The sequence below is a fragment of the Eublepharis macularius genome, chromosome 4 (genome assembly GCF_028583425.1).
Source record: "Eublepharis macularius isolate TG4126 chromosome 4, MPM_Emac_v1.0, whole genome shotgun sequence".
Classification (NCBI taxonomy): Eukaryota; Metazoa; Chordata; class Lepidosauria; order Squamata; family Eublepharidae; genus Eublepharis; species Eublepharis macularius.
In genome coordinates this window covers 148,299,932-148,322,177 of record NC_072793.1, presented here as the reverse complement: position 1 = coordinate 148,322,177, position 22,246 = coordinate 148,299,932, and the positions used below count along the sequence as shown (strand labels likewise).

Below are 22,246 nucleotides of genomic sequence, written 5' to 3'. Positions count from 1 at the left end.
TAGGAAGATGCTGAGTTTCACATTTTGATGTGAAATAACTCATCTGAGTTTTGCTTAATATCCATAGTTAATATTCATTTAGGCTCTCTAACATGCTCCATGAAGTCTTTTCAGTGTATCTAACCTTTTCTTTCTTCAGAGAAAATGCGACCAGTACTGGCCAACAGAAAATAGTGAAGAATACGGTCATATTATAGTCACACTGAAGAGCACAAAAGTACATGCTTGCTACACAGTCCGCCGCTTCACAGTCAGGAATGCAAAAATGAAAAAGGTAAAGAAAGTCATTGTGACATGGTTTGGAAAAAGAATCTACTGTTGGGATATTCTGGTATTTGATATCCATAGCTATTAAATAACTCTCTAGTGAAATATCTGGTTGCTGTTGTTTGACACTGCAAAAGTTTCTTAGGTGTTTCAAGGATGATGTGTATATTTCTACGGCTGGGGAATTGTATAGAAACTAAGTAGTTCAATAGCTAGACCATCCCTATGTGTCTTTAAACATAGTGTGCTTGTAGCTGGGAGAGAAGAAATAATGGATCAGTTCTTCAACATCTTCTGTATTATCTTATTTGGGTTCTTTGTTTTTTAAATAACAGTGCTGGTTGCATTGATTAGCTTATTATTATTATTGCTAGAAACAAAGCCTGTTGTGGGAAAAAATACAACAGGCTCTAGAGGGGAGAGCGGGCAGGCAGGCATTCCCTCCTCCTCCGTCACTGATCCCGACCGGTGAAGGAAGGGGGTGGGCATTGCCACCTGCTCCACACCTGATCTCAGCAATGTGAAGGGGTAGTGGGCTTTGCTACCTGCTGCACGCCTGCTACAGGCTGGGTAAAGGGGGGCAGACATTGCCACATGTTCCACTCCTGATCCTAGCCGGGTGAAGGAAAAATGGGCATTGCCTTCTGCTCTGTGCCTGATTACAGCTGGGTAAAGGGGAGCAGGCATTCCTGCCTGCTCCAAGCCTAATTCCAGCTGGGTGAAGGGGTGGGTGGGCATTGCCACCTGTTCCCTGCTGGGCGAAGGGAGGAGCGGGCATTACTTCCTGCTCCTTGCCTGATCCCGACAGGTGAAGGCAGGCAGTGGGCTTTGCTATGTGCTCCGCTCCTGATCCCAACAGGGTGAAGGGGGGTGGGCATTGCCACTTTCTCTGTGCCTGATTCTGGCAGGTTGAAAGGGGGGGATTGCTGCCTACTTGGCACCTGATTCCAACAGGGTGAAAATGCGGTGGGCATTGCTGCCTGCTCAGTGCCTTATTCCAGTAGGCTGAAGGGAGCAGGCATTGCCACCTGCTCCACTTCTTATCCTGGCTGGGTGAAGAGAACAAAGGAATTGCCTCCTGCTCTGTGCCTGATCTCACGCAGGTGAAGGCGCCGGGTGGGCAATGGCACCTGCTCCACTCCTGATTCCAGCTAGCTGAAGGGGGGTGGGCATTGTCATCTGCACTGCTCCTGATCCCACCTGGGCGAAGGGGGGTGGGCATTGCCCCTTGCTCTGCTCCTAATACCAGCTGGGTTAAGGTGAGGGTGGGCATTGCCACCTTCTCTGCTCCTATTACTGGCCGTGTTAAGGTGGAGAGTGGACATAGCCACCTGCTCTGCTCCTGATCCCAGCTGGGTGAAGGGGGGCGGGCATTGCCACCTTTTCCACTCCTAATATCAGCTGGGTTAATGCAGGGGGTCAGCATTGCCACCTGCTCTGCTCCTAATAACAGCTGGGTTAAGACAGAGAGTGGGCATTACCACCTGCTCCACTCCTGATCCCAGCTGGCTGAAGGGGAGTGGGTATTGCCACCTGCTGCGCTCGTAATATCAGCTGGGTTAATGTGGGGGGCAGGCATTGCCACCCGCTCTGCTCCTAATTCCAACTGGGCTAAGGCAGGGGGCAGGCATTGCCATCTGCTCCCCTCCTAATACCAGCTGGCTGAAAGGGGGCGGGCATTGCCACCTGCTCCGCTACTAATACTAGCTGGGTTAAGGTGGAGTGTAGGCATAGCCACCTGCTCTGCTTCTGATCCCTGCTGGGTGAATGGGGTCGGGGATTGGCACCTGTTCCGCTCCTGATCCCAGCTGGCTTAAAGTGGGGAGTGGGCATTGCCACCTGCTCCGCTCCTAATGCCAGTTGTGATAAGGCGGGGAGTGGGCATTGCCACCTGCTTCGCTCCTAATACCAGATGGGTTAAGGTGGTGGGTGGGCATTGCCATCTGCTCCATGCCCAATACCAGCTGGGTTAAGGCAGAGGCGGGCATTACCACCTGCTCTGCTCCTGATCCCAGCTGGCTGAAGGGGGGTGGGTATTGCCACCTGCTGCGCTCGTAATATCAGCTGGGTTAATGTGGGGGGCAGGCATTGCCACCTGCTCTGCTCCTAATGCCCACTGATTTAAGGTGGGGGGGGCAGGCATTGCCACCCGCTCCACTCCTAATTCCAACTGGGCTAAGGCAGGGAGCAGGCATTGCCATCTGCTCCCCTCCTAATACCAGCTGGCTGAAGGGGGAGGCATTGCCACCTTCTCCACTACTAATACCAGCTGGGTTAAGGTGGTGGTGGGCATTGCTACCTGTTCCGTTCCTAATACCAGCTGGCTGAAGGGAGGCAGGCATTGCCACCTCTCTGCTCCTAATATCAGCTGGGTTAAGGTGGGGGGGTGGGCATTGCCACCTTCTCCACACCTAATATGTGCCAGGTTAAGACGCGGGGAGGGCATTGCCACCTGCTCCGCTCCTGTTCCCGGCCTGGGCTTCCCACCACAGCATGTTTTCTGGAGTGATGTGGTGAGTTACCTGGGCTTTCCTCTGTGGCAGCGCCCTCTGGTGGTGCACCAGGGTATAAAGTGGCAATCTGAAACACACTCAATTATATAGTAAGATTATCATCATCATCATCATCATCATCATCATCTGCACGTTCAACGCAGATGCTGTCTGTGGGTTGTCACTCTTAATTTTTTTTCTTACTGGCATTACTCCTGATGCATCTGATGACGTGATATGCTGGAACACAATTGTGTTAGTCTTTAAGATGCCGCTAGACTCCTATTTTATATGTATATGGAAGTGTCATAAACTGAGGAAATACAGGGAAACATTGGTGTGCTGGACAGTGAACTTCTCAGTGGGAGCCCTCTTGTGCCATTAATAGTTAACAAGTTGGTAGTTTCTTGTCACAGTCTCCAGCAGTGCAAGAGGCTATGTTAACCAAATATCTTCTTGTTATCCAGCTATTTACAGTGCTATCCTAAGCAGAGTTATTAAAGTCCACTGAAGACCTAGGAGTATAACTGTACTTAAGATGGCCATAGTAATGTACAATTACCAGAGCTTTATTCCTCAGCAGTGTTAAAAATAAATGCAGCACGAAGGGTGTACTCAAGGACCTACATGCATGTTCAGAGACACATGTATAAGAATCCATTGTGTTTCTCCAAAAGGGCCATTGCTAGGTAGTTCTTTTGGTTATGTAATTTTTCCTTTTGTCACAGAAGAAAGAAAATGCATTTCATTTTGTCATCAGTTAATAAATGAATGCATACCACTACTTTGAGGAAGGAAGCAGTAGAATATATCAGCTTCCTGATAGCTGGTTGCAGCAATATGTTTTATCCTTCAGAAGAGCCATGAACCAATGCTGTGATGCACTATTGGATGGCAGCTATGTCATGTAAACAGACACGACTACCAAGAAAGACCAACATTTCCCCATAACTGGGTTGTTGCAGAAAAGTTTCAAGGGGGTAGATATAGATAGCAAGTCAAAAGGGGAATGAGTAATAGATAAGACTGATCACACACCCAACATGGAGCAATCCAATTCACAGCAGTGGAATCAAGCCAAGGGTTCAGTCAGCAACTAATGTATTTTCTTCTTTATATGTTTCATGCATTTGGAATCAAAAGGGGAACCCTAAAGGGCGCCAAAATGAGAGAATGGTTATTCAATACCATTACACACAGTGGCCTGACATGGGAGTGCCTGAATATGCCCTGCCAGTGCTAACATTTGTGAGAAGATCCTCTGCAGCAAGAACCCCTGAGATGGGCCCAGTGGTCGTGCATTGCAGGTATGTCTGGAAATAGCTTCCTTTTATGGGCAACATGTTGTAAATTCATATGCACTTGTAGTAAATTTTTATAGTGTAGTTACTTACCATATATTGTATTAAGTGCTTTACAGTTCTCCTTCATCCTGTCAGTTGGGAGGATATAAGGCAGTTCATTTGATTTCCATGTTGCACCAAGAAAACTATGACTTAGAAGCTGCCATTTACTTACTTAGTTAGTTAGTTTTTAGTTTATTCAGTGTTTAACCCGCTCTCCCCACAAGTGGGCTCAGGACGGGGTACAACAGTCATAAAATACAATTGCATAGCAGATTCTACAATAAAATTCAGCAATTAAAATTATATATATACAAAAACCTGATATAGTTGGCTACACATTCCTGCCCCCAGCATACAAAGAGGAGGTGACACACACAAGCTGTACTCAAATACCAGAGACCAGTGGGAGGCTCAGTGATGGTCCTGATGCTGGCCTCAACCGTAAGCCTGGTGGAACATCTCCATCTTGCAGGCCCGCCAAACTGATACAAGATCCTGGCGGGCCCGAGTGTCCTCAGACAGAGAGTTCCACCAGGTTGGGGCCAGGACTGAAAAGGCCCTGGCCCTGGTCGAAGCCAAACGAGCCTCCCTAGGGCTAGGGATCACCAGTAAGTTCTTACCCGCTGAATAAAGCGCTCTCCGGGGCACATACGGGGAGAGACGGTCCCCCAGGTATGCTGGTCCCAATCCGTTTAGGGCTTTAAAGGTTAAAATCAACACCTTGAAATGGTTCCAGAATTCCACGGGGAGCCAGTGAAGCTGCCATAGGATTGGTATAATATGTGTCCTGTATGGAACACCCATCAGGACATAAGCAGCAGCATTCTGGACCCGGTGTAGTTTCCAGATCAGACCCAAGGGAAGCCCTGCATAGAGTGAGTTGCAGCAGTCCAGCCTGGAGGTGACCGTTGCATGGATCACTATCATTAGATCCTGGGCTGAGAGATAGGGGGCAAGTTGCCTGGCTTGCCGCAGGTGGAAAAAAGCAGTCCGGGCAACAGATGCGACTTGGGTCTCCATAGACAGGAAGGAATCCAAGATCACGCCAAGACTTTTAACCGATGGGCACGAACGGGGCCCTCCCAAAGGCTGGGAGATGGAACCTCGCATCCAACAGCCCAAGGCCCAAGTACAGGACCTCCATCTTTGCGAGGTTCAACTTCAGTCTGCTCTGCTTCACCCAACCAGACACAGCCTCCAAAGCTCTCAGAACGGCATCCAGGGCAGAGCCAGGTCGGCCGCCCATCAACAGATACAACTGGGTGTCATCTGCATACTGGTGACAACCCAGTCCGAAAGTCTGCACCAGCTGGGCGAGGGGGTGCATATAAAGATTGAACAACAGGGGAGAGAGTATCGCCCCCTGTAGGATGCCACATACCAGTGACTGGCGCGTGGACACCCTCTCCCCCAGTTCTACCCTCTGTCCCCGACTGTGGAGAAAAGAGACAAGCCACTGCAAGGCCATCCCTCAGATCCCCACATTGGCGAGATGGTGGGCCAACAACTCATGGTCGACCGTGTCGAACGCCGCTGAGAGATCTAGCAATATCAACAGCGCCAACCCGCCTCGATCCAGGTGTCTGCGGAGATCGTCTGTGAGGGCAACCAACACTGTCTCTGTCCCATGGCCCAGACAGAAACTAGACTGGTATGGGTCCAGGACAGAAGTCTCTTCCAGGAAAGCCTGCAGTTCTTCCACCACCACCCGCTCAATCACCTTTCCCAGGAACGGGAGGTTCAATACTGGGTGGTAACTGGACGGGTCTGTGGGGTCCAAAGATGGCTTTTTTAAGAGAGGCCTCACCATGGCTTCCTTCAACGCCCAGGGAAAAGCCCCAGAGCTTAACGATGAATTAATAATATCCTCCAATTGGGCCCCCAACCTATTTGCACTGGCTTTCACCAGCCACGACGAGCAGGGGTCTAGGGAACACGTAGTGGGCCTAACCAGCCCTAGGATCCTGTCCACATCCTTCCGGGAGACCAGGCTGAAGTGATCGATCGATCTTACTTACTTACTTACTTACTTACTTACTTACTTACTTACTTACTGTCCACCTTTCTCACTGAGACTCGGCAGATTAGAAAGTGCATGTCAATATGCTCAACAGCTAGGATATTCAATGAACAATACAATAGGGTATGGGTTGCAGGAATTTGAAAATGAGCATAAATTTGAAAACATGCTTAAATCTGAATACAGAGATGAAACATAGCCACAACAAAGTATACTTAATTAACATGGCATATTTAATGACACAGAAACTACCCAGTAGGAGCATATCTACCTCAACAGACAGTACCATATAGTATAGTTTAGAGACCCTGTCCCTTTCTCAAAGGATCTGTCTGAGCCACTTCTTACAGCACTTCTTACTAGTTCTCTCCTTCCCAACCTGAAGAACATTAGTAGTTGACAATGTATATAATCAGCCTAGTCCATAATTTGTCTTTGTATGATGGTTCAAACAGGTTTTTTCCCCCCTTGACTGCAGAACATGCCCAAACTAGGGCAAAACATGAGAAATTCTAGGTTTGTTATGTCAAAGTAAATGGATTTTTACCAGTGCATTAAGTGCAGAAGAACTGCTGTCTCCTGTGCTGCACTTTTTGTGCTACACTGCATCTGTCTTCAAAACTCTGGTCCACAACCATGAGAATTAGAAACTTTTTTCTAAGTTAAATGACAATTAATCATTAAGTCAGTCTAAGCACCTAAAAATTTCCTCTGTTATGATCACATTGTAATTTGACAGAATATATTTTGGAAAGCCTGGGGAGCAAGACTGTGACCTTAAATAATATTGTTGGATCAGCAGTTGCAGTCATCATTAGTATTTAACCAACTTTTTTCTATCTTTTATGTATTTATTTTGGCCAGTGCTGGTGTTGGTAGGACTGGTACCTACATTGTTATAGACAGTATGCTGCAACAGATAAAAGACAAAAGCACAGTTAATGTCCTAGGTTTCCTGAAACACATCAGGACACAGCGCAACTACCTCGTCCAGACAGAGGTAAAAATACCGAAAAGCATTCACTTTCATGAAAATGTCAGCAATTAAAGCTCACTAGATGCAGAATGATTTACCATGCGTAATTTCCACTGAACTCTCTCCATTAAGTTGCATACTACATTTCTTGTAACTTTTGTGCATGCAGTTTGCAAATGCTTATATTTGACTATTATTATTTATATAGTGCTTAGAATAAACAAGATGCTTCACATAAAAATCAATAGGCAGTTGTACTGTCTAATTTATAAAGTACCATACCTTCATAAAGATGTATTTTCTTCTTGCTCATGACTTGGTTGCTTCTGCCATTGTAGGAGCAGTATGTTTTCATTCATGATGCCTTGTTGGAAGCCATTCTTGGAAAAGAGACTGAAGTTTCTGCCAACCAGCTACATAGCTATGTTAATAGCATTCTCATACCTGGAATTGGAGGCAAGACTCGGCTAGAGAAACAGTTTAAAGTAAGTTTCTGTCCTAGCCTTCAGCTGTGATAATATCCATGGAGTAAAAGACCATTTTGCTTCTGAAGGAATAACACAAAGTCTTGATTAAGGTGGAAACCTGACATCCTCTTTTGGAGGAAGGAGATGCTCAGGTGTGGGATCACCTTCTCCTTGTGGAACTATGTATATGGAGGGTCAGAACATAAGGCACATAGTTTAGCGGCTATCCTAGCAGAGAAGACAGCAACCAAAAATACTGTTTTATAAGTAAGTGGCAAATCATTTGTGGCCAGTTGTTCAAATATCTTGTCCATGAATTGATTGAGGACAAACATCAGGTTCAATGCAGGAATAAGTGATCTCACTGGAGGATAAAGTTGAACAAGGCCATGGAATAGCAAGTTTTGAGTCCAGTGGCACCATAGACAACAACAAGATTATCAGGGTGTAAGGTTTCGAGAGTCAGAGCTCTCTGAAGAAGGGAGCACTGACTCTCAAAAGCTTACACCCTGAAAATCTTGACTGGCCCAAAGTCACTCAGTTAGCTTCCATGGCAGAGTGGAGATTCGAACCTGGGTCTCCCAGATCCTAGTTTGTCATTGTAATGGTACACCACAGTTGCTCTTTAAGAAAGATGGCCAGAACCTTTAGGAAAGTTACTGTTCCTTATACTTACATCTTTTGTTTAAATTATTGCTTAAATGAGTACTGGAGGCTTAGTCCTATGTTAATATATAAATCAGTAATTATTGTTTTAACTTTTTATTATAATTATTTTAGATCTATTTTGTGAGTGTAAGTTGCTTGAAAGAGGCAACTTTTTTTGACTAGGAAGCAAGGATATAAATGAAAAAAATCTTGATGGCCAGAGTTCCACAATCTTTGGATCAGTTGCCTTCTCCTGTAAAAAATTCCAGCTACTTTAGGCTCACACCATAGAAGTGCCACAAAGTAAATCTGGCAGACAAAACAAGCTAGCTCAGAAATAATTGATCTTAGCAGCACTATTCCCATTCACATAAGGTATAAGAAAAATGCTTAGATATAATTTTATTTTGATGCCTTCTTATAAAAGAGGTTTCCTGAGATCTGGACTTAGAGGGCATTTTGGGTGCAGCAAGAGAGAAGTTTTTTTTAAAATGTGCTCTGCAGGCAGAAGTCCTTCTGACTGTGGAATTGCTCTGGTGGATTCAAGCCCTAGTCCTGAACTACGTATGCTTTGAGGACTTTGGAATATATTTTCAGAAGCAGTTAAATCAAGAATGTCAAATGGAATGGAATTTCATTTACTCTGTGTGCTATAAATGAGACCTATACAGACATGAGTGCTCAACAGGCATTTGTATAAATACATTTTTTATGTAGGAGTTCAATTCTTCTTGGCATTCTGAATACTTTAGTAAATGTAACAATACAGTTTGGTCCTCCAGGGATGCAAATTCTTCATAAGAAAAAAAAGACTTCTCTTTTTAAAAAATAAGATCTGCAAAGAATTAATCTTTATTCTGCTTTATTTAAATCTTGTAGCTGGTTATGCAGTGCAATGCAAAATACGTGGAGTGCTTCAGTGCTCAGAAGGACTGCAACAAAGAGAAGAACAGGAATTCATCAGTAGTGCCATGTGAGATTACATCTTGAAGCTTGATTGCTACACTGCATAAATTCTTTTAACTAAATGCTGAATTGAGTTTGTGTATAGAGATGAAGGTCCTAGATTGGATTGTTACGTGTTATTGGGACAGAGCTCTCTTGAAATGTAAAACTGCAACTTGATGCTCAATATGATGCTTTTGGGTACACAAAAACAAATCAAAAGTTTCCAGATTACTGAATATGAATAAGAAAGTTTTCTGCATTGATGGACTAATTTTAAAGTAAAGTTTCAGATACTTCCAACAAGTAACAATATAGCTGTATCTTCCAAAGTCATATTTTTCAGAGGTTGCCTTTCCTTAAATCAGAAACACTACATGCTGATGTCCATAATAAAACAAACAAAAACAGCAGTTTCTTCCAGGCATAGTAGCAACAGCAGGGGGTAGATTTATTCATTTTTAAATTTTTATTTATGTCATTTATAGTCTGCCTTTCTCCAAAAAGATAAGTAGTAAAGGGATGTGCCTTCTCTTGTCCATTACTTTTCCATATTAAATCCCCCCAAGCCACTTTCTGCCCTTGAGATTTCAGTTTCATTTTTGCATATTAACATAATTCTTGCCTTCATCAGCATAAAGTCATGCAGTCATGCAAAAGTGTATACATACTACTAACATATTGTTTATGTTGTTGAATGTCTTGTATGTGTTGCTTGCAATATGTGTATAGCTGCAGGATCTGTTCCTACCTCCTGCCTTGCGCCAAAGCTACATACTGCATTGGCTTCTGGGACTGACACAGTTTCCCGCCATCTGGAACCATGTGGCAATGCTTTCCCCTCTGGAAACTGCCTGAAGACTGAAGTCCCTTCAGAATATAAGAAGTGTCCTTCTCATTGAGACCAGTAATCAGTCTAGTCCAGCATCCTCTTTCACACATTGGCCATCCAGTTACCCTGAAGAGGCCACAGACAAGGCACACTAGCCAAGACCTCCCCTTGATGTTGCCTCCTAGCACTGGTGTTCAGAGATCAGTGGCTGCTGAATGTGGCCATTCCCTCTAGTCATTATGCCTTGTAGCCACTGATGAACCTCTCCTCCATGCGTCTGTCTAACCCCTCTTTAATGCCATCTGTGCTAGCGGCCATCACTACTTTCCCTAGCAATGAAGTCCACAATTCAGTTTTATGTTGAATGAAATAATACTTCATTTTATCCATCCTGACTCTGTTGCCCATCAGTTTCATTAATTGCCAACATGCTCTAGCATTATGTGAAAGAGAGAAAAAGTTCTCTCTCCACCTTCTCCTCATCTTGCATCTCTGTCATGGCCCCCAAGAAGCATCTTTTTCTAATCTGAAAAGCCTCAGACTTTTTAGCCTTTCCTTATAAGATGCTCCAACTTCTAATCTTAGTTATCCTCTTCAGCATTTCTTCTAGGTCTGCAATATTTTTTTTAATAGAATGACCAGAAACAGTACACACCATGTTCCAAAGTAGGCAGAACCATAGATTTATACGAGGAATGACAATATTGGCTGTCTTGTCTTCAGCCCCTTTCCTTATAATCCCTGGCATGCACTTTGTCTTTCTCACTCATGCAACACACCAAGTCAGTATTTTCATTGAGCTATCCACAGTGACCCACATATCTGTCTCTACCAGTTCAGACCCAGCTCCTGGAATATTTGAAGAAATGCTTATTGTTTGGCTTACTGTTTTTAGAATTCTGCTCCTCAAGCTCTCTTTTTGCTCACTGTATTATCAACTTACATTTGTTTTGCCAGAACCTGTGCTCCTTTCTGTTCATGTTGTTCGAGGAAGTCTTGAACATTTTAAGGAAGTCTTCTTGCCTTTTATGGCTTACTTGATGAATTGTTAATCACCTTGGCATTCTTTTATATTTTTGATATATAGACAGATCGTGCTTCTTTAGATTGGGAATGAGGTGTCATTTAAAATATTCTCCTGAGATTTTAACTTAAAGTTTTATTCAGTATGCACATTTTTTTTAGTATTGGTTTTCCAAGTATTATTAATCAACACAATGGTTTTAAAAATCCAGGTCAGTAAATGGGGGGCATGGTGTATGACCAATATATTTCCACATCTAGGCAGTTCAATTGACTCCTGAGAGCAGAGTGGTCCACAAGCTGTTTTATGAAGCTAAGCTGCTTTGTTGTATATGCTTTCTCCATAAAAGACCTTTGGATGATGATCACCGAAAGAGACTACATAGATTAAATAGTGCAGTCCTAAACAGAATCACGCTGTTGTAAGTTCATTCAAGTCAATACACTTGGAAGAGTGTAAACCTACTTACACTAAGAGTAATGTAAGTAGTAACAGTAATGTATGCTCCATGGGAGAGTATCACTGATACTGCATTAACTGCAAAGGTAGCTGCTTACTTCAAATCTGGGCAATGGTACTGCTTGTTGCTACTGCTGGAGGAGGATGGGAGATGCAAAAATAAATATTGTGTGCAGCCAGAGGGAGATAAAAGGCTTTGGCCAAAAATTAATTATTATTTGGTGATTTTGACCATATGTGAAAATACTTACTATAGTAAAATTCAATTACTGAAATTATAGCATTCTTTGGGAACATGTCATTTTATCATTTCTTCTCCTGTGTTTGTGGCCAAAATGGCCCTCAAAAATGGCAATTGTGCTACGATAAGCATGCTGTGATAGTGAGTTCCATTTAGTATACGTCTCTTGTTTGGTATTTCAGCTGAACGAGCAAGGGTGGGACTGGCACCATTACCTGGAATGAAGGGAACGGATTACATTAATGCCTCTTACATTATGGTAAGAAAACCAACATTTTGTTGTAAGTAAATCAGTGAGAGAAATTTAATATAAAGTCTCTTAGTTTTATAGTTGATTGCATAAAGTACTGTCTTATGTTTCAACACAGTAATTATTTCTACTATCTTTTCAGTGAGGAACATAAGCATCATAATTGCTTAGAATAATTAGCATTTGTTTTCATCGCTTAGGGACACATCCCCATCTCCTCCCAGAGCACACAGCTCAGAGAAAGAGATCTCCATAGATGCCCTACCTCTCATACTCCTGCCAGTCTTTAACCAGGCACATGCATACAATAGCATCCTAAACATTACCTGAAGTGAGAGTGCTCAGGCATGTCTCCCATTCTAGGTAATAACCTACAGTACATGCTGCAGTTCACATACATCCGATCAAGAGTAAGCAGGGGAATTAAAGGGTTCATTGAACTCTATGGGAAACCTGTCTGCAGTTCTGAGCTGTGATGTTACCTGAATGGCTACATGTGTCTATCCTTTGGACCCAGCAAGCATCTCTTGGAGGCCGGCCAGAGTGCAGACCAGCATGAAAAGGGTTAATATATAAATCAGGATCTATTCCTATATATTTTGATTCCCCACCCCTCCACTAGAAGCCAGCTGTATGACATTGGGTTACTCATGGCTCTTCCAGAGCTCTCTCAGCCCCATCCACCTCACAGGTGGTGATTGTTGTGGGAATAATAATAACATGCTTTGTAAACCACTCTGAGTGGGTGTTAAGTTGTCCTGAAGGGCAGTATATAAATCAAATGTTGTTGTTGTTGTTGTTGTTGTTGTTGTTATAATACCAGGGTCCTGTGAGTAGTGCTAACCCACACTGCAGCTGGGAGGCAAGGAGAGGAGAGGGGGAGACAGGCAATAGACTGTCTCCCTTACTCTATCTCAATTGTAGGTAATTAAAGACTCGACAGTAAAGTACAGTAATGGGATTCTACTACTACTAAATAGATAAACAATTAATAGCTACAAATGTGCAAACTAGGAAGAATACATCAAAAACAAAGGGATATTCACTTGTACATACTGCATATCATACACAGTTATAAACCATACAAGCCTAACTGACAGAATACTACAGCTTTCCTGATTGAAATGATGCTCTAGATGTTCCTAAATATGCTAGTGTGGTACAATAATAAAACATACAATCTGTCCTGAAGAGCAATGGGTCCAAGGTGAAAAGCTCCCAAAAAAGAACTCCAGAAAGAAAGAAAGAAACCCAAAGCGCCCCCCCCCCCACCTAAAGAGTCAAAAAGCACCTGTTGGGATGCTATCAACTATAGGGTACCTTTATGAGATGGCAATGAACCTAATTACTATGAGTACTTGGTACATGTCCTCATTTAGATTGAGCCGTGTGGATTAATTTGGGCTTGGATTGGAAGTTGGAGTCCTTGAGTATGAAGTGGGAAAACAAGGGATCAGTTATTGATTACCTATAGGAGTTGAGAAGAGATAGCAATCTGGCTATCTGGGAGTTAAAGTCAGTATCTTTGCTTAATGCAAACCCTTGATTGCTAATGACAGGACTCCACTAAAATGCAGGTTTTGATATACTATCCTGAATGGATTATTCCTTTTGTAGCTTTTATATACAAAATAGATTAGGGCATAATGTAACATCCATATAAGTTGCAGGGAACTGTGATCCTTATTGGAAATCTACTGCTCTATTTGCGGTTTTGCATGGGAACCAATCCTACTGAAGTGACTTAAAAGTGAGTCGACTACACCGAACAGCAGATATAATTGCTGTGCCTATAAAGCTGGGAGAGGGAGAGAGTGAGACCGGGAGAATCTGTTTGTTCTCAAGCTTTGGTACTTTTTCAGTTGTTGCAGGAGAGACCCCAAGCCATGTTTCTAGATCAGGAAACTTCTCTATAGCCTTGTGGTTCCAGTACCTTGGTCCATGAACCTGATCTGCGCTTAGCTCTTGAGGGGACAAGTTTGCCTTCAGGATATCAGCTTCCCTGTAGTAAAAGATGATGATACTTAATTTAATGCCTTATGGATGCTGTGCATCGCAGTGTATTCTACAAGAATAGATGCTACATTTCTAACTCCCTTGGTATTGGGGGGGGAGGAGGAGCATTCATTATACACTAATCACATTTTACTGAAGGACACTTTACAAAACATTCTAAGTGTTACTTCAAGCCCATGAGTGAGCTGTGCCTCAATATCCACTATATTATTTTTAATTTGTGCAAATAAATATTAAATGCTCACCATATCTGTGTCATCACTGTGGCCATCAGCATTCCATAGGATTAAAAAAAAAAATCCCTTAGCTGTTAGGATAAATCAAAAGAGCAGAGAACTTTTCTCATCCGTGACATTTAATGTTCCTAAATTATTCCATGGACAGAGTAAGGTATGATTGGAAGGCACTTGATGCAGCCACCTGGCTCAAGCTAAGGAAGTGGCTGGTGGAGAAATCTCCTGGGAACCCTAAATATGCTGCCTTGAGTGCCGTGAGAGAAGGAAATTAGGATATAAATATAATAAATAGCTGCTAAGTCTGCTTTCTGTTTTAACAGGGTTACTACCGAAGCAATGAGTTCATCATAACACAGCATCCCCTGCCCCACACCACTAAAGATTTCTGGAGAATGATTTGGGATCACAATGCACAGATCATTGTCATGCTTCCAGATAACCAGAGCTTGGTAAGTTAATTAAATCCTCCTCCCTCTCCGATAAACGTAGCACGACAAGGATCAGAAACTAGATCACTAAATTCATATTGTGGCTGTGCTTCAAAAGAAAGTGCAGTTTTCAAATGTAAAGTGTCCCTTTGAACTCCATAACCCAGGTATTCAAAGAAGAGTTGTCATCCTGCCACTTGTTGGTGTGTGGTGTTCCATAGGTGGCAATACTCTACCTAATGTTATTCAACATCTATGTGTGTCCTCTTGCCCAGTTGCTACAAAATAGCAGTATACAAATGACACCCAGTTATATCTGTTGATGGGCAGGTGGCCTGACTCCGCCCCAGATGCCTTGGCTGGAGCTTTAGAAGCCGTGACTAGATGGCTGAAACAAACTGATCCCCCTAAAGACAGAGGTTCTATACTTGGGGTGTGGGCTGTTGGGTTTGGGGATTCTGCTCCTGACCCTCTATGGGGCACCTCTTGCACCCATTCTGATGGTTGTGTGTCTGGGGGTCATTCTGGATACCTCATTATCGATGGAGGCCCAGATCTCAGAGGTTGCCAGGTCTGCCTTTTTCTACCTGCGTCAGGTCAGGCAGCTTGTCTCATACCTTTTGCCCCATGATCTAATGACAGTGATCCAGGCAACGGTCACCTCCAGACTATATTCCTGTAACTTGCTCTGTGCAGGGCTTTCCTTGGATCTGATCCGGAAGTTACAACAGGTCCAGAATGCAGCTGCACGTATCCTTATGGATACACCGTATACAACACATATTACACCTATTCTGCATCAGCTGCACTGGTTCCCAGTGCAGTTCCGGATGAGGTTCAAGGTTTTGGTCTTAACCTATAAACCCATACCTCCACATGAAACCTATGTTTCTCTGGGAGTTACTGGGCTGTAACAAATATAGAAAATGCTGTATTCATCTATGGTCTTCAGTGCAGTCCCACATTGGGATCTGCGCTTTGCAGGCCAACCACTTGGAACAGGATTTCTTTAGCTTATCGGCTATTAAGAGAGACGACCTTCCCCACAGACTGCTCTGGTAGTTTTTCCCGCCGAAACAGTCACATGATTGGGGAGGTCAACCCCCCCCCCCCCTATTCTCCAATTTGTTTTTTGCCGCTGCAAGAAACAGACGTTCTTTCTTACTCTCTCTGGCTTTGCCTTGTTCTGAATAAGTTAGTTGTTAATAGTTGTTCTAGTAGTTCAATAGTTTTATAGTTGTTTGTTAGTTGTTACTGTCATTCGAGTTATGTTGTTAAAAAAAAGAAAAAGAAAAATTTTGTATGGAAGGTGGAAGCCCCCCCCCCATCATGATCCACGTCTTCGAAGACAGCCGAGATGGCGCATAAATCCTTATTCAAAAAGTGTGCAGAGTGCAGCACCAAAATAGGCAAGACTGATAGCTAGTCGCTGTGCCTGGTGTGCTTCGAAGGTCACATCATGGAAAAGTGCAAGCACTGCCAATTATTCACCCCGAAAGCAAGAGGGGATCGGGCCTTCCATTTAAAAGCAATGCTTTGGGAAAAGGCCATGTCCAGCGCCAGTAGCCCGGCAGCTAATGTATCTGCCCCGGCAGAGCGCTTAGCATAAGCTGTATCCAAACTAGTACCAGAACCTACGTCAGCTTCAGACCCGGTGTCTACTGGTGTCTTGTTGGATCTGAAAGCTGGCCCCTGAGGCCAGAACCAACAACACTCACTCAAAAACACTTTGGCATGGATCTGTTCGACAGCAAACGTGATACAGCTGGAAAGTAGTCCCTCCAGATCTCAAAACGGGGCTTTGAGATCCCTGGCACCAACTGGAACTGAGGAAACTCCTTCAGATCTCTCACCAAAGAAGCACAAAGACAAATCTAAGCATTTGGGGAAGCCTCGGCACAAGCCCCAGGACTGTACCAAGTCACCAGCTCCAGTGTCTACATCCAACTTCAGCGTGGAGATGTTATCGGCAATCACGCCCCACAGAAAGTCGAGTTCGAAGTCTCCAGCATCCGATGATGAAACCAGGATGGAGACGGGGCACCACAAGGAGACGTATTCATCTGCTGAACAAACACATCATTTATATCAGCATTCACCATGGTATCCTCCATACCCACCAGCCAATTATCCCAATGATTGGGATCGATACATGACTTACCCGTACACACCTTCGGTTTCAGAGTGCTCGGTTCAGATGAAGTCTGCTCATCTCTCAGACCCAAGTTGGTACCCCCAAACGCATGCTGTCACTTTGGATCCTAGGCCGGACTCAGAGCCAGAGGCTGTGGATGCTGAACATAGCCCAAGTTTAACCTTGGATCCATCACCCAATATCAGTTTCAAACTGTACTCTGAGCAGATGCTGTACATGGTGGTCACTAAACATAGACATATCGACTATGCAACAGAAGCCAAGGGACAGTATCCTGAAATATATTTATTCAGATACTCCGGATTCAGTGGCTTTTCCCACGATCGATGTATTTATGGAAATTATAGAGAGCTTGTGCCAGAAGCCTGTTTCTGTTTCTGCAACAATAAAAAAGGTGGAAACCTTATACAGGATTAAATAGGATAAATGTCCTTACCCACCTGCCTCTTCTATGATTACAGAAGAACTCCAGGTCAAATACAAGCAGGGGAGTTTCTCAACACCTGCAGATAAAAAGGGGAAGAAATTAGATGCAGTGGGTAGGAAGGTGCGGTGGGTACTCAGGATCCATCCTAACCATTAAGATGGCAAATTACCTCGCTATCATGAGCGGATACCAAATATTTTTGTGGCAGAAGATGGCCTCTTTTGTAGAAGCTCTACCAGAGGAGGTAGGGTGTGTAATAAGCCTGCTGGTTTTCCAGATTGGTCTTTAGCTCATCGGCAGACTTCACAAGAACCGACGTCCTGGGTCACATCTGCCTGTATCGTGGGCCACCAGAATTCCCAGGTGAACAGGTGGAGTGTTTTGTATCATCCAAAGTAGCCTGCTGGCTTGGTATCATGGGCAAGGTACAGGACCTCCATCTGCAGGGGCCCTGGCGGCACATAGAGCTGCCCTCAGTGGGTGAGCACCCCCTGTTGATCTGCATAGTCTGGTGGATCTGGTTGCTTGGTGTCTCAAATACTCATAAGCTTCTTCTGGGCCCATGGGTCCTTCTGTTGGTGTTCTTGTATCTGTTCGCTGAGTGGAGAAACTGGGGGCAAGGCAGCAAAGACGTTGGGCGGCAGGACCGTGGCCAAAGGTTGATTCCGGGTCAGTGGTGTGGAGTATTCAGGTTTCCTGGAGAGGGCATCAGCCGTCTTGTTCTGGGCACTGAGAATATATGTTACTGTAAAGTGGAATCTGGAGAAAAAGAGTGACCACCGGATCTGCTGTTTGTTCAATTGATGTGCAGTTTGCAGATGTTCGAAGTTGTGATGGTCTGTTCTCACCTGCACAGGATCACGAGCCCCTTCTAGGTGATGATGCCAGACTTCAAAGGCAGCCTTGATTGCTAAGAGTTCCCTTTCCCAGATGGTATAGATTTGCTCTAGAGGAGTAATCTGCTGTGAGTAATAGGCACAAGGTCATAGCAACCCAGTAGCTGTTTCCTGTTGGGATAACACCGCTCCAATCGCAGTGCTAGAAGCGTCTGTTTCCACTACAAATGGCAGGCTGGGATCTGGGTAGTGCAGCAGGGGCTTGGTGGCGAACCTGGTCTTCAGTTCCTGGAAGGCCTGCTGGGGTCCACTGAAATGGTTCCCGAGGCCAGAGCAGCCGGGTCAGAGGCACAGCCAGGAAGGCAAAGTCTGCAATGAATTGCCTGTAATAAATAGCAAAGCCTAAAAACCGTTGCGCATCCTTCCAGTGGCGAGGGGCCTGCCAGGGGAGTACTGCCTCTACTTTAGAAGGGTCCATCATAATACCCTGAAGTGAGATCTGATGTCCCAAAAACTCTACTGAGGAGAGGTGGAAGGCACATTTCTCTAGTTTGGTGTAGAGGCCATGCTGCCGCAGGCGCTGCAATACTGTCTGGACATGTTCGGTGTGTTTCAGGGGGTCCTGGGAGTAGATTAGGATATCATCGAGGTATATGATAATGAACCTGCCCGTTGTCTGAAGTTTTCGACTATTTGGTATCTCTAATTATCTTCCTCATCTGTGAAAATCCACCTAGCTGCTATCTCGGCATTTCACAAGGGTATTGATGGGAAGACAGTCTTCTCTCATTATTTGTCAAAATTGTTTTTAAAGTTTATATAACCTATACCCACCAAGGACTCCTTTGGTGCCACAATGGTCCCTTTCACAAGTATTAGCCAAATTAATACTAAAGCTATTTGAATCGATAGCAACTTTTCCTTTGTCCTTTCTGTCATTTAAAGTGCCCTTTTTGCTAGCTGTCACTTCAGCCGGAAGGATTTGTAAGATTAGGGCACTCAGTGCAGACCCCCCTTTCCTGCAAGTTCATCCTGATGCACACCAGTTTGCAGTTTTTGTCTAAGGTGGTCTCCAGGTTTCATGTGTCACAGAATATCTCTCTCCCAGTGTTTTTTCACAACCTTACCCCCTCCCCCAGGAGCATACACTGCACACACTAGATGTAAGAAGGGTCATTTTATTTTACAAGGACAGAACTCAACCCTTTCGTAAGGACGTCACATTCTTTGTTTGCCATTTGGTTCCCAATGAAGATAAGGTGGCATCCTCTCAGAGATCCAGAGGAGTTAGCCATGTTAGTCTGCAGTTGCAAAATAGTAAAGAGTCCAGTAGCACTCTTAAGACTAACCAACTTTATTGAATCATAAGCTTTCAAGAACCACAGCTATCTTCATCAGATCCTCTCAAATGATATTGAGAGCTCTGTTATAAAGTAGCCAGGGTTTCTTACCCTTTTGTCCTTCGAGCCCGCTCAACAAGAGCACAAACCACATCAGTGGTGTTGTCATGAGGAGTTCCACTTGCGGACATCTGTCGAGCAGCTACATGGTCGTCAGAGGAAACCTTTGTGAAGCATTATGCAATGGATGTCAATTCCAGAAGAGATTAGTGAGTTGGGTGGAAAATCAGCAGTGGGCCAGGCAGGCTTGCAGTTTTGCAGTTTATCTTTGCCTGACAGCATCACCCCACCACCTGGTGAGTAGCTTGCTATTCTCCCAATGTGGGACTGCACTGAAGACCGTAGATGAAAACAGGGTTGCACTTACCTGTAACTGTTGTTCAGCTAGGACTTCGTGAAGGCATACATTCCCCCTCTCCTGCCCCACTGTGAGCTCTCTGAGTTAATTGGGAGTTGTGGCGGCACAGGAGATCTGGGGAAAGAAGGGGGCGACCTCCCCAATCATGTGACCGTTTTGGCGGGAAAAACTGGCTCAGAGCAGTCTGCAGGGGAAGTTGCCCCCCTTAATAGCTAAAGAAATCCTGTTCCAAAGTGGCAAGTGCAGATCCCAGTGTGTGCCTGCATGAAGACCTAGATGAACAACAGTTACAGGTAAGTGCAACCCTGTTAATGACTTGTGGTGGGTGCTCCTGGGGCAATGAGCTTTTTCGCTGTAGTCTGACACTAGCTGGATCAAGAGAGAAGCAAGCCTTTATAATTTCAAGCTCCTAAATTCTTTCTTTTTCAAGATGGGCCTGGTCTATTTTAGAACTGGACAAAGCATGAGCAAGCTTGCATTGTCATTAGCAAGTTTGCATTGGTCTGATTTTCCAGAAGAGAATCTTACTATATAATTGAGTGAGCATGTTTCAGACGACTCACTTTATGCCCTAGTTCACCACCAGAGGGCACTGCTGCAGAGGAAAGCCCAGGTAACTCACCATATCACTCCAGAAAACATGCCGTGGTAGGAAGCCCAGGCCGGGAACAGGAGCGGAGCAAGTGGCAATGCCCTCTCCGCACCTTAACCTGGCTGGTGTTAGGTGCAGAGCAGGTGGCAATGCCCACTCCCCACCTTAACCCAGCTAATATTAGGAGGGGAGAAGATGGCAATGCCCACCCCCACCTTAACCCACATGGAATTAGGAGTGGAGCAGGTGACAATGCCCACCCCCTGCCTTAAACCAGCAGGTATTGGGAGCGGAGCAGGTGGCAATGCCCACCCCCCGCCTTAACTCAGCTGGTATTAGGAGCAGAGCAGGTGTCAATGCCTTCCCACTTAAGCCAGCTGGGATCAGGAGAGGACCAGGTGGCAATGCACAACCCTGCCTTAACCCTGCTGGTATTAGGAGCAGAGAAGGTGGCAATGCCCGCCCTCCCACTGCAGATCAGGTGGCAATGCCTCCCCCCCCCCCGCATAAACCCAGCTGATATTAGGAGCGAAGAAGGTGGCAATATCCACCCCCCTTCAGCCAGCTGGGATCAGGAGCAGAGCAGGTGGTAATGCCCACTCTCTGGCATAACCCAGCTGTTATTAGGAGCAGAGCAAGTGGCAATGCCAGTCCTTCACTTTAACCCAGCTGATATTGGGAGCAGAGCAGGTGGCTATGCCCACTCTCCACCTTAACCCAACCAGTTTTAGGAGCAGAGGATTTGGAAATGCCCACCTCCCGCCGGAGTGGAGCAGGTGGCAATACCCACCCCCACTTTAACCCAGCTGGTATTAGGAGCGGAGCAGGTGAAAATGCCCACTCCCTTCAGCCAGCTGGGATCAGGAGTGGAGCAGGTGGTAATCCCTGCCCATGCCTTAACTCAGCTGGTATTAGGCTGGTATAAGGCAGTCCTACATTCAGGGTGGGCCTGTTTTGGGAGGGATGGAGGGATAAGTATAAATATTTTAAATAAATAATGTCCATAAAGCACATGCTTCCCAAGTTATTCCGTCGGCACATTTGGATTTTACTTCAGTTTGGACTGGGGTCACCGCCCATCCAGTACTGTGACTCTCTGCCTAGTCCCCATTGTGGGTTTTCATGTTATTCCCCTTTGGACATTGTTATTATTCTGTGACCACTTGGACATAAGAAACAATAGATCTTATTGTATTTATTATACTTATTGTATATTATCTTTGCACTTTGCACATTTGCACTTTTGCACCATAAAGGAAAATGAATTGTGATTAATTGCATATTCCCGGAATTGTTGTTTGTTGGTATTAGGAGCAGAGCAGGTGGCAATGCCTGCCCAATTAAGCCTGATGGGATCAGGAGCGGAGCAGGTGGCAATCCACAACCCTGTCTTAACCCAGCTGGTATTAGGAGCGGAGCAGGTGGAAATGCCTGTCCCCCTTCACCCATCTGGGATCAGGAGCGGAGCAGGTGGCTATGCCTACTCTCCGCCTTAACCCAGCTCATATTAGTAGTAGAGCAGGGGGCAATACCCACCCCCACTTTAACCCAGCTGGTATTAGGAGCAGAGCAGGTGGAAATGCCTGCCCCCCTTCAACCAGCTGGTATTAGGAGCAGAGCAGGTGGCAATGCACGACCCTGCCTTAACCCAGCTGGTATTAGGAGCAGAGCAGGGGGCAATGCCCACCCCCACCTTAACCCAGCTGGTATTAGGCGCAAAGCAGGTGCCAATGCCCACCCCCCTTTACCCAGCTGGGATCAGGAGCGGAGCATGTAGCAAAGCCCACTACCTGCCTTCACCTGTCGGGATCAGGTAAGGAGCAGGAAGTAA

The 22,246-nt window shown here is 45.0% G+C and overlaps 1 protein-coding gene across 4 annotated transcripts in view; it reads left to right on the top strand.

The window, feature by feature from the left end:
• PTPRG (protein tyrosine phosphatase receptor type G) overlaps positions 1–22,246 on the top strand; it is a 683,491-nt gene that overhangs the window by 644,117 nt on the left and 17,128 nt on the right. For all 4 annotated transcript variants that reach the window (XM_054978207.1, XM_054978205.1, XM_054978204.1 and 1 more), the window contains exons 19-25: positions 140–274; positions 3,903–4,066; positions 6,990–7,125; positions 7,440–7,586; positions 9,096–9,189; positions 11,900–11,976; positions 14,540–14,668. In XM_054978207.1, the coding sequence (XP_054834182.1) occupies positions 140–274; positions 3,903–4,066; positions 6,990–7,125; positions 7,440–7,586; positions 9,096–9,189; positions 11,900–11,976; positions 14,540–14,668 (882 nt within the window). The remainder of the gene's footprint in view (positions 1–139; positions 275–3,902; positions 4,067–6,989; positions 7,126–7,439; positions 7,587–9,095; positions 9,190–11,899; positions 11,977–14,539; positions 14,669–22,246) is intronic.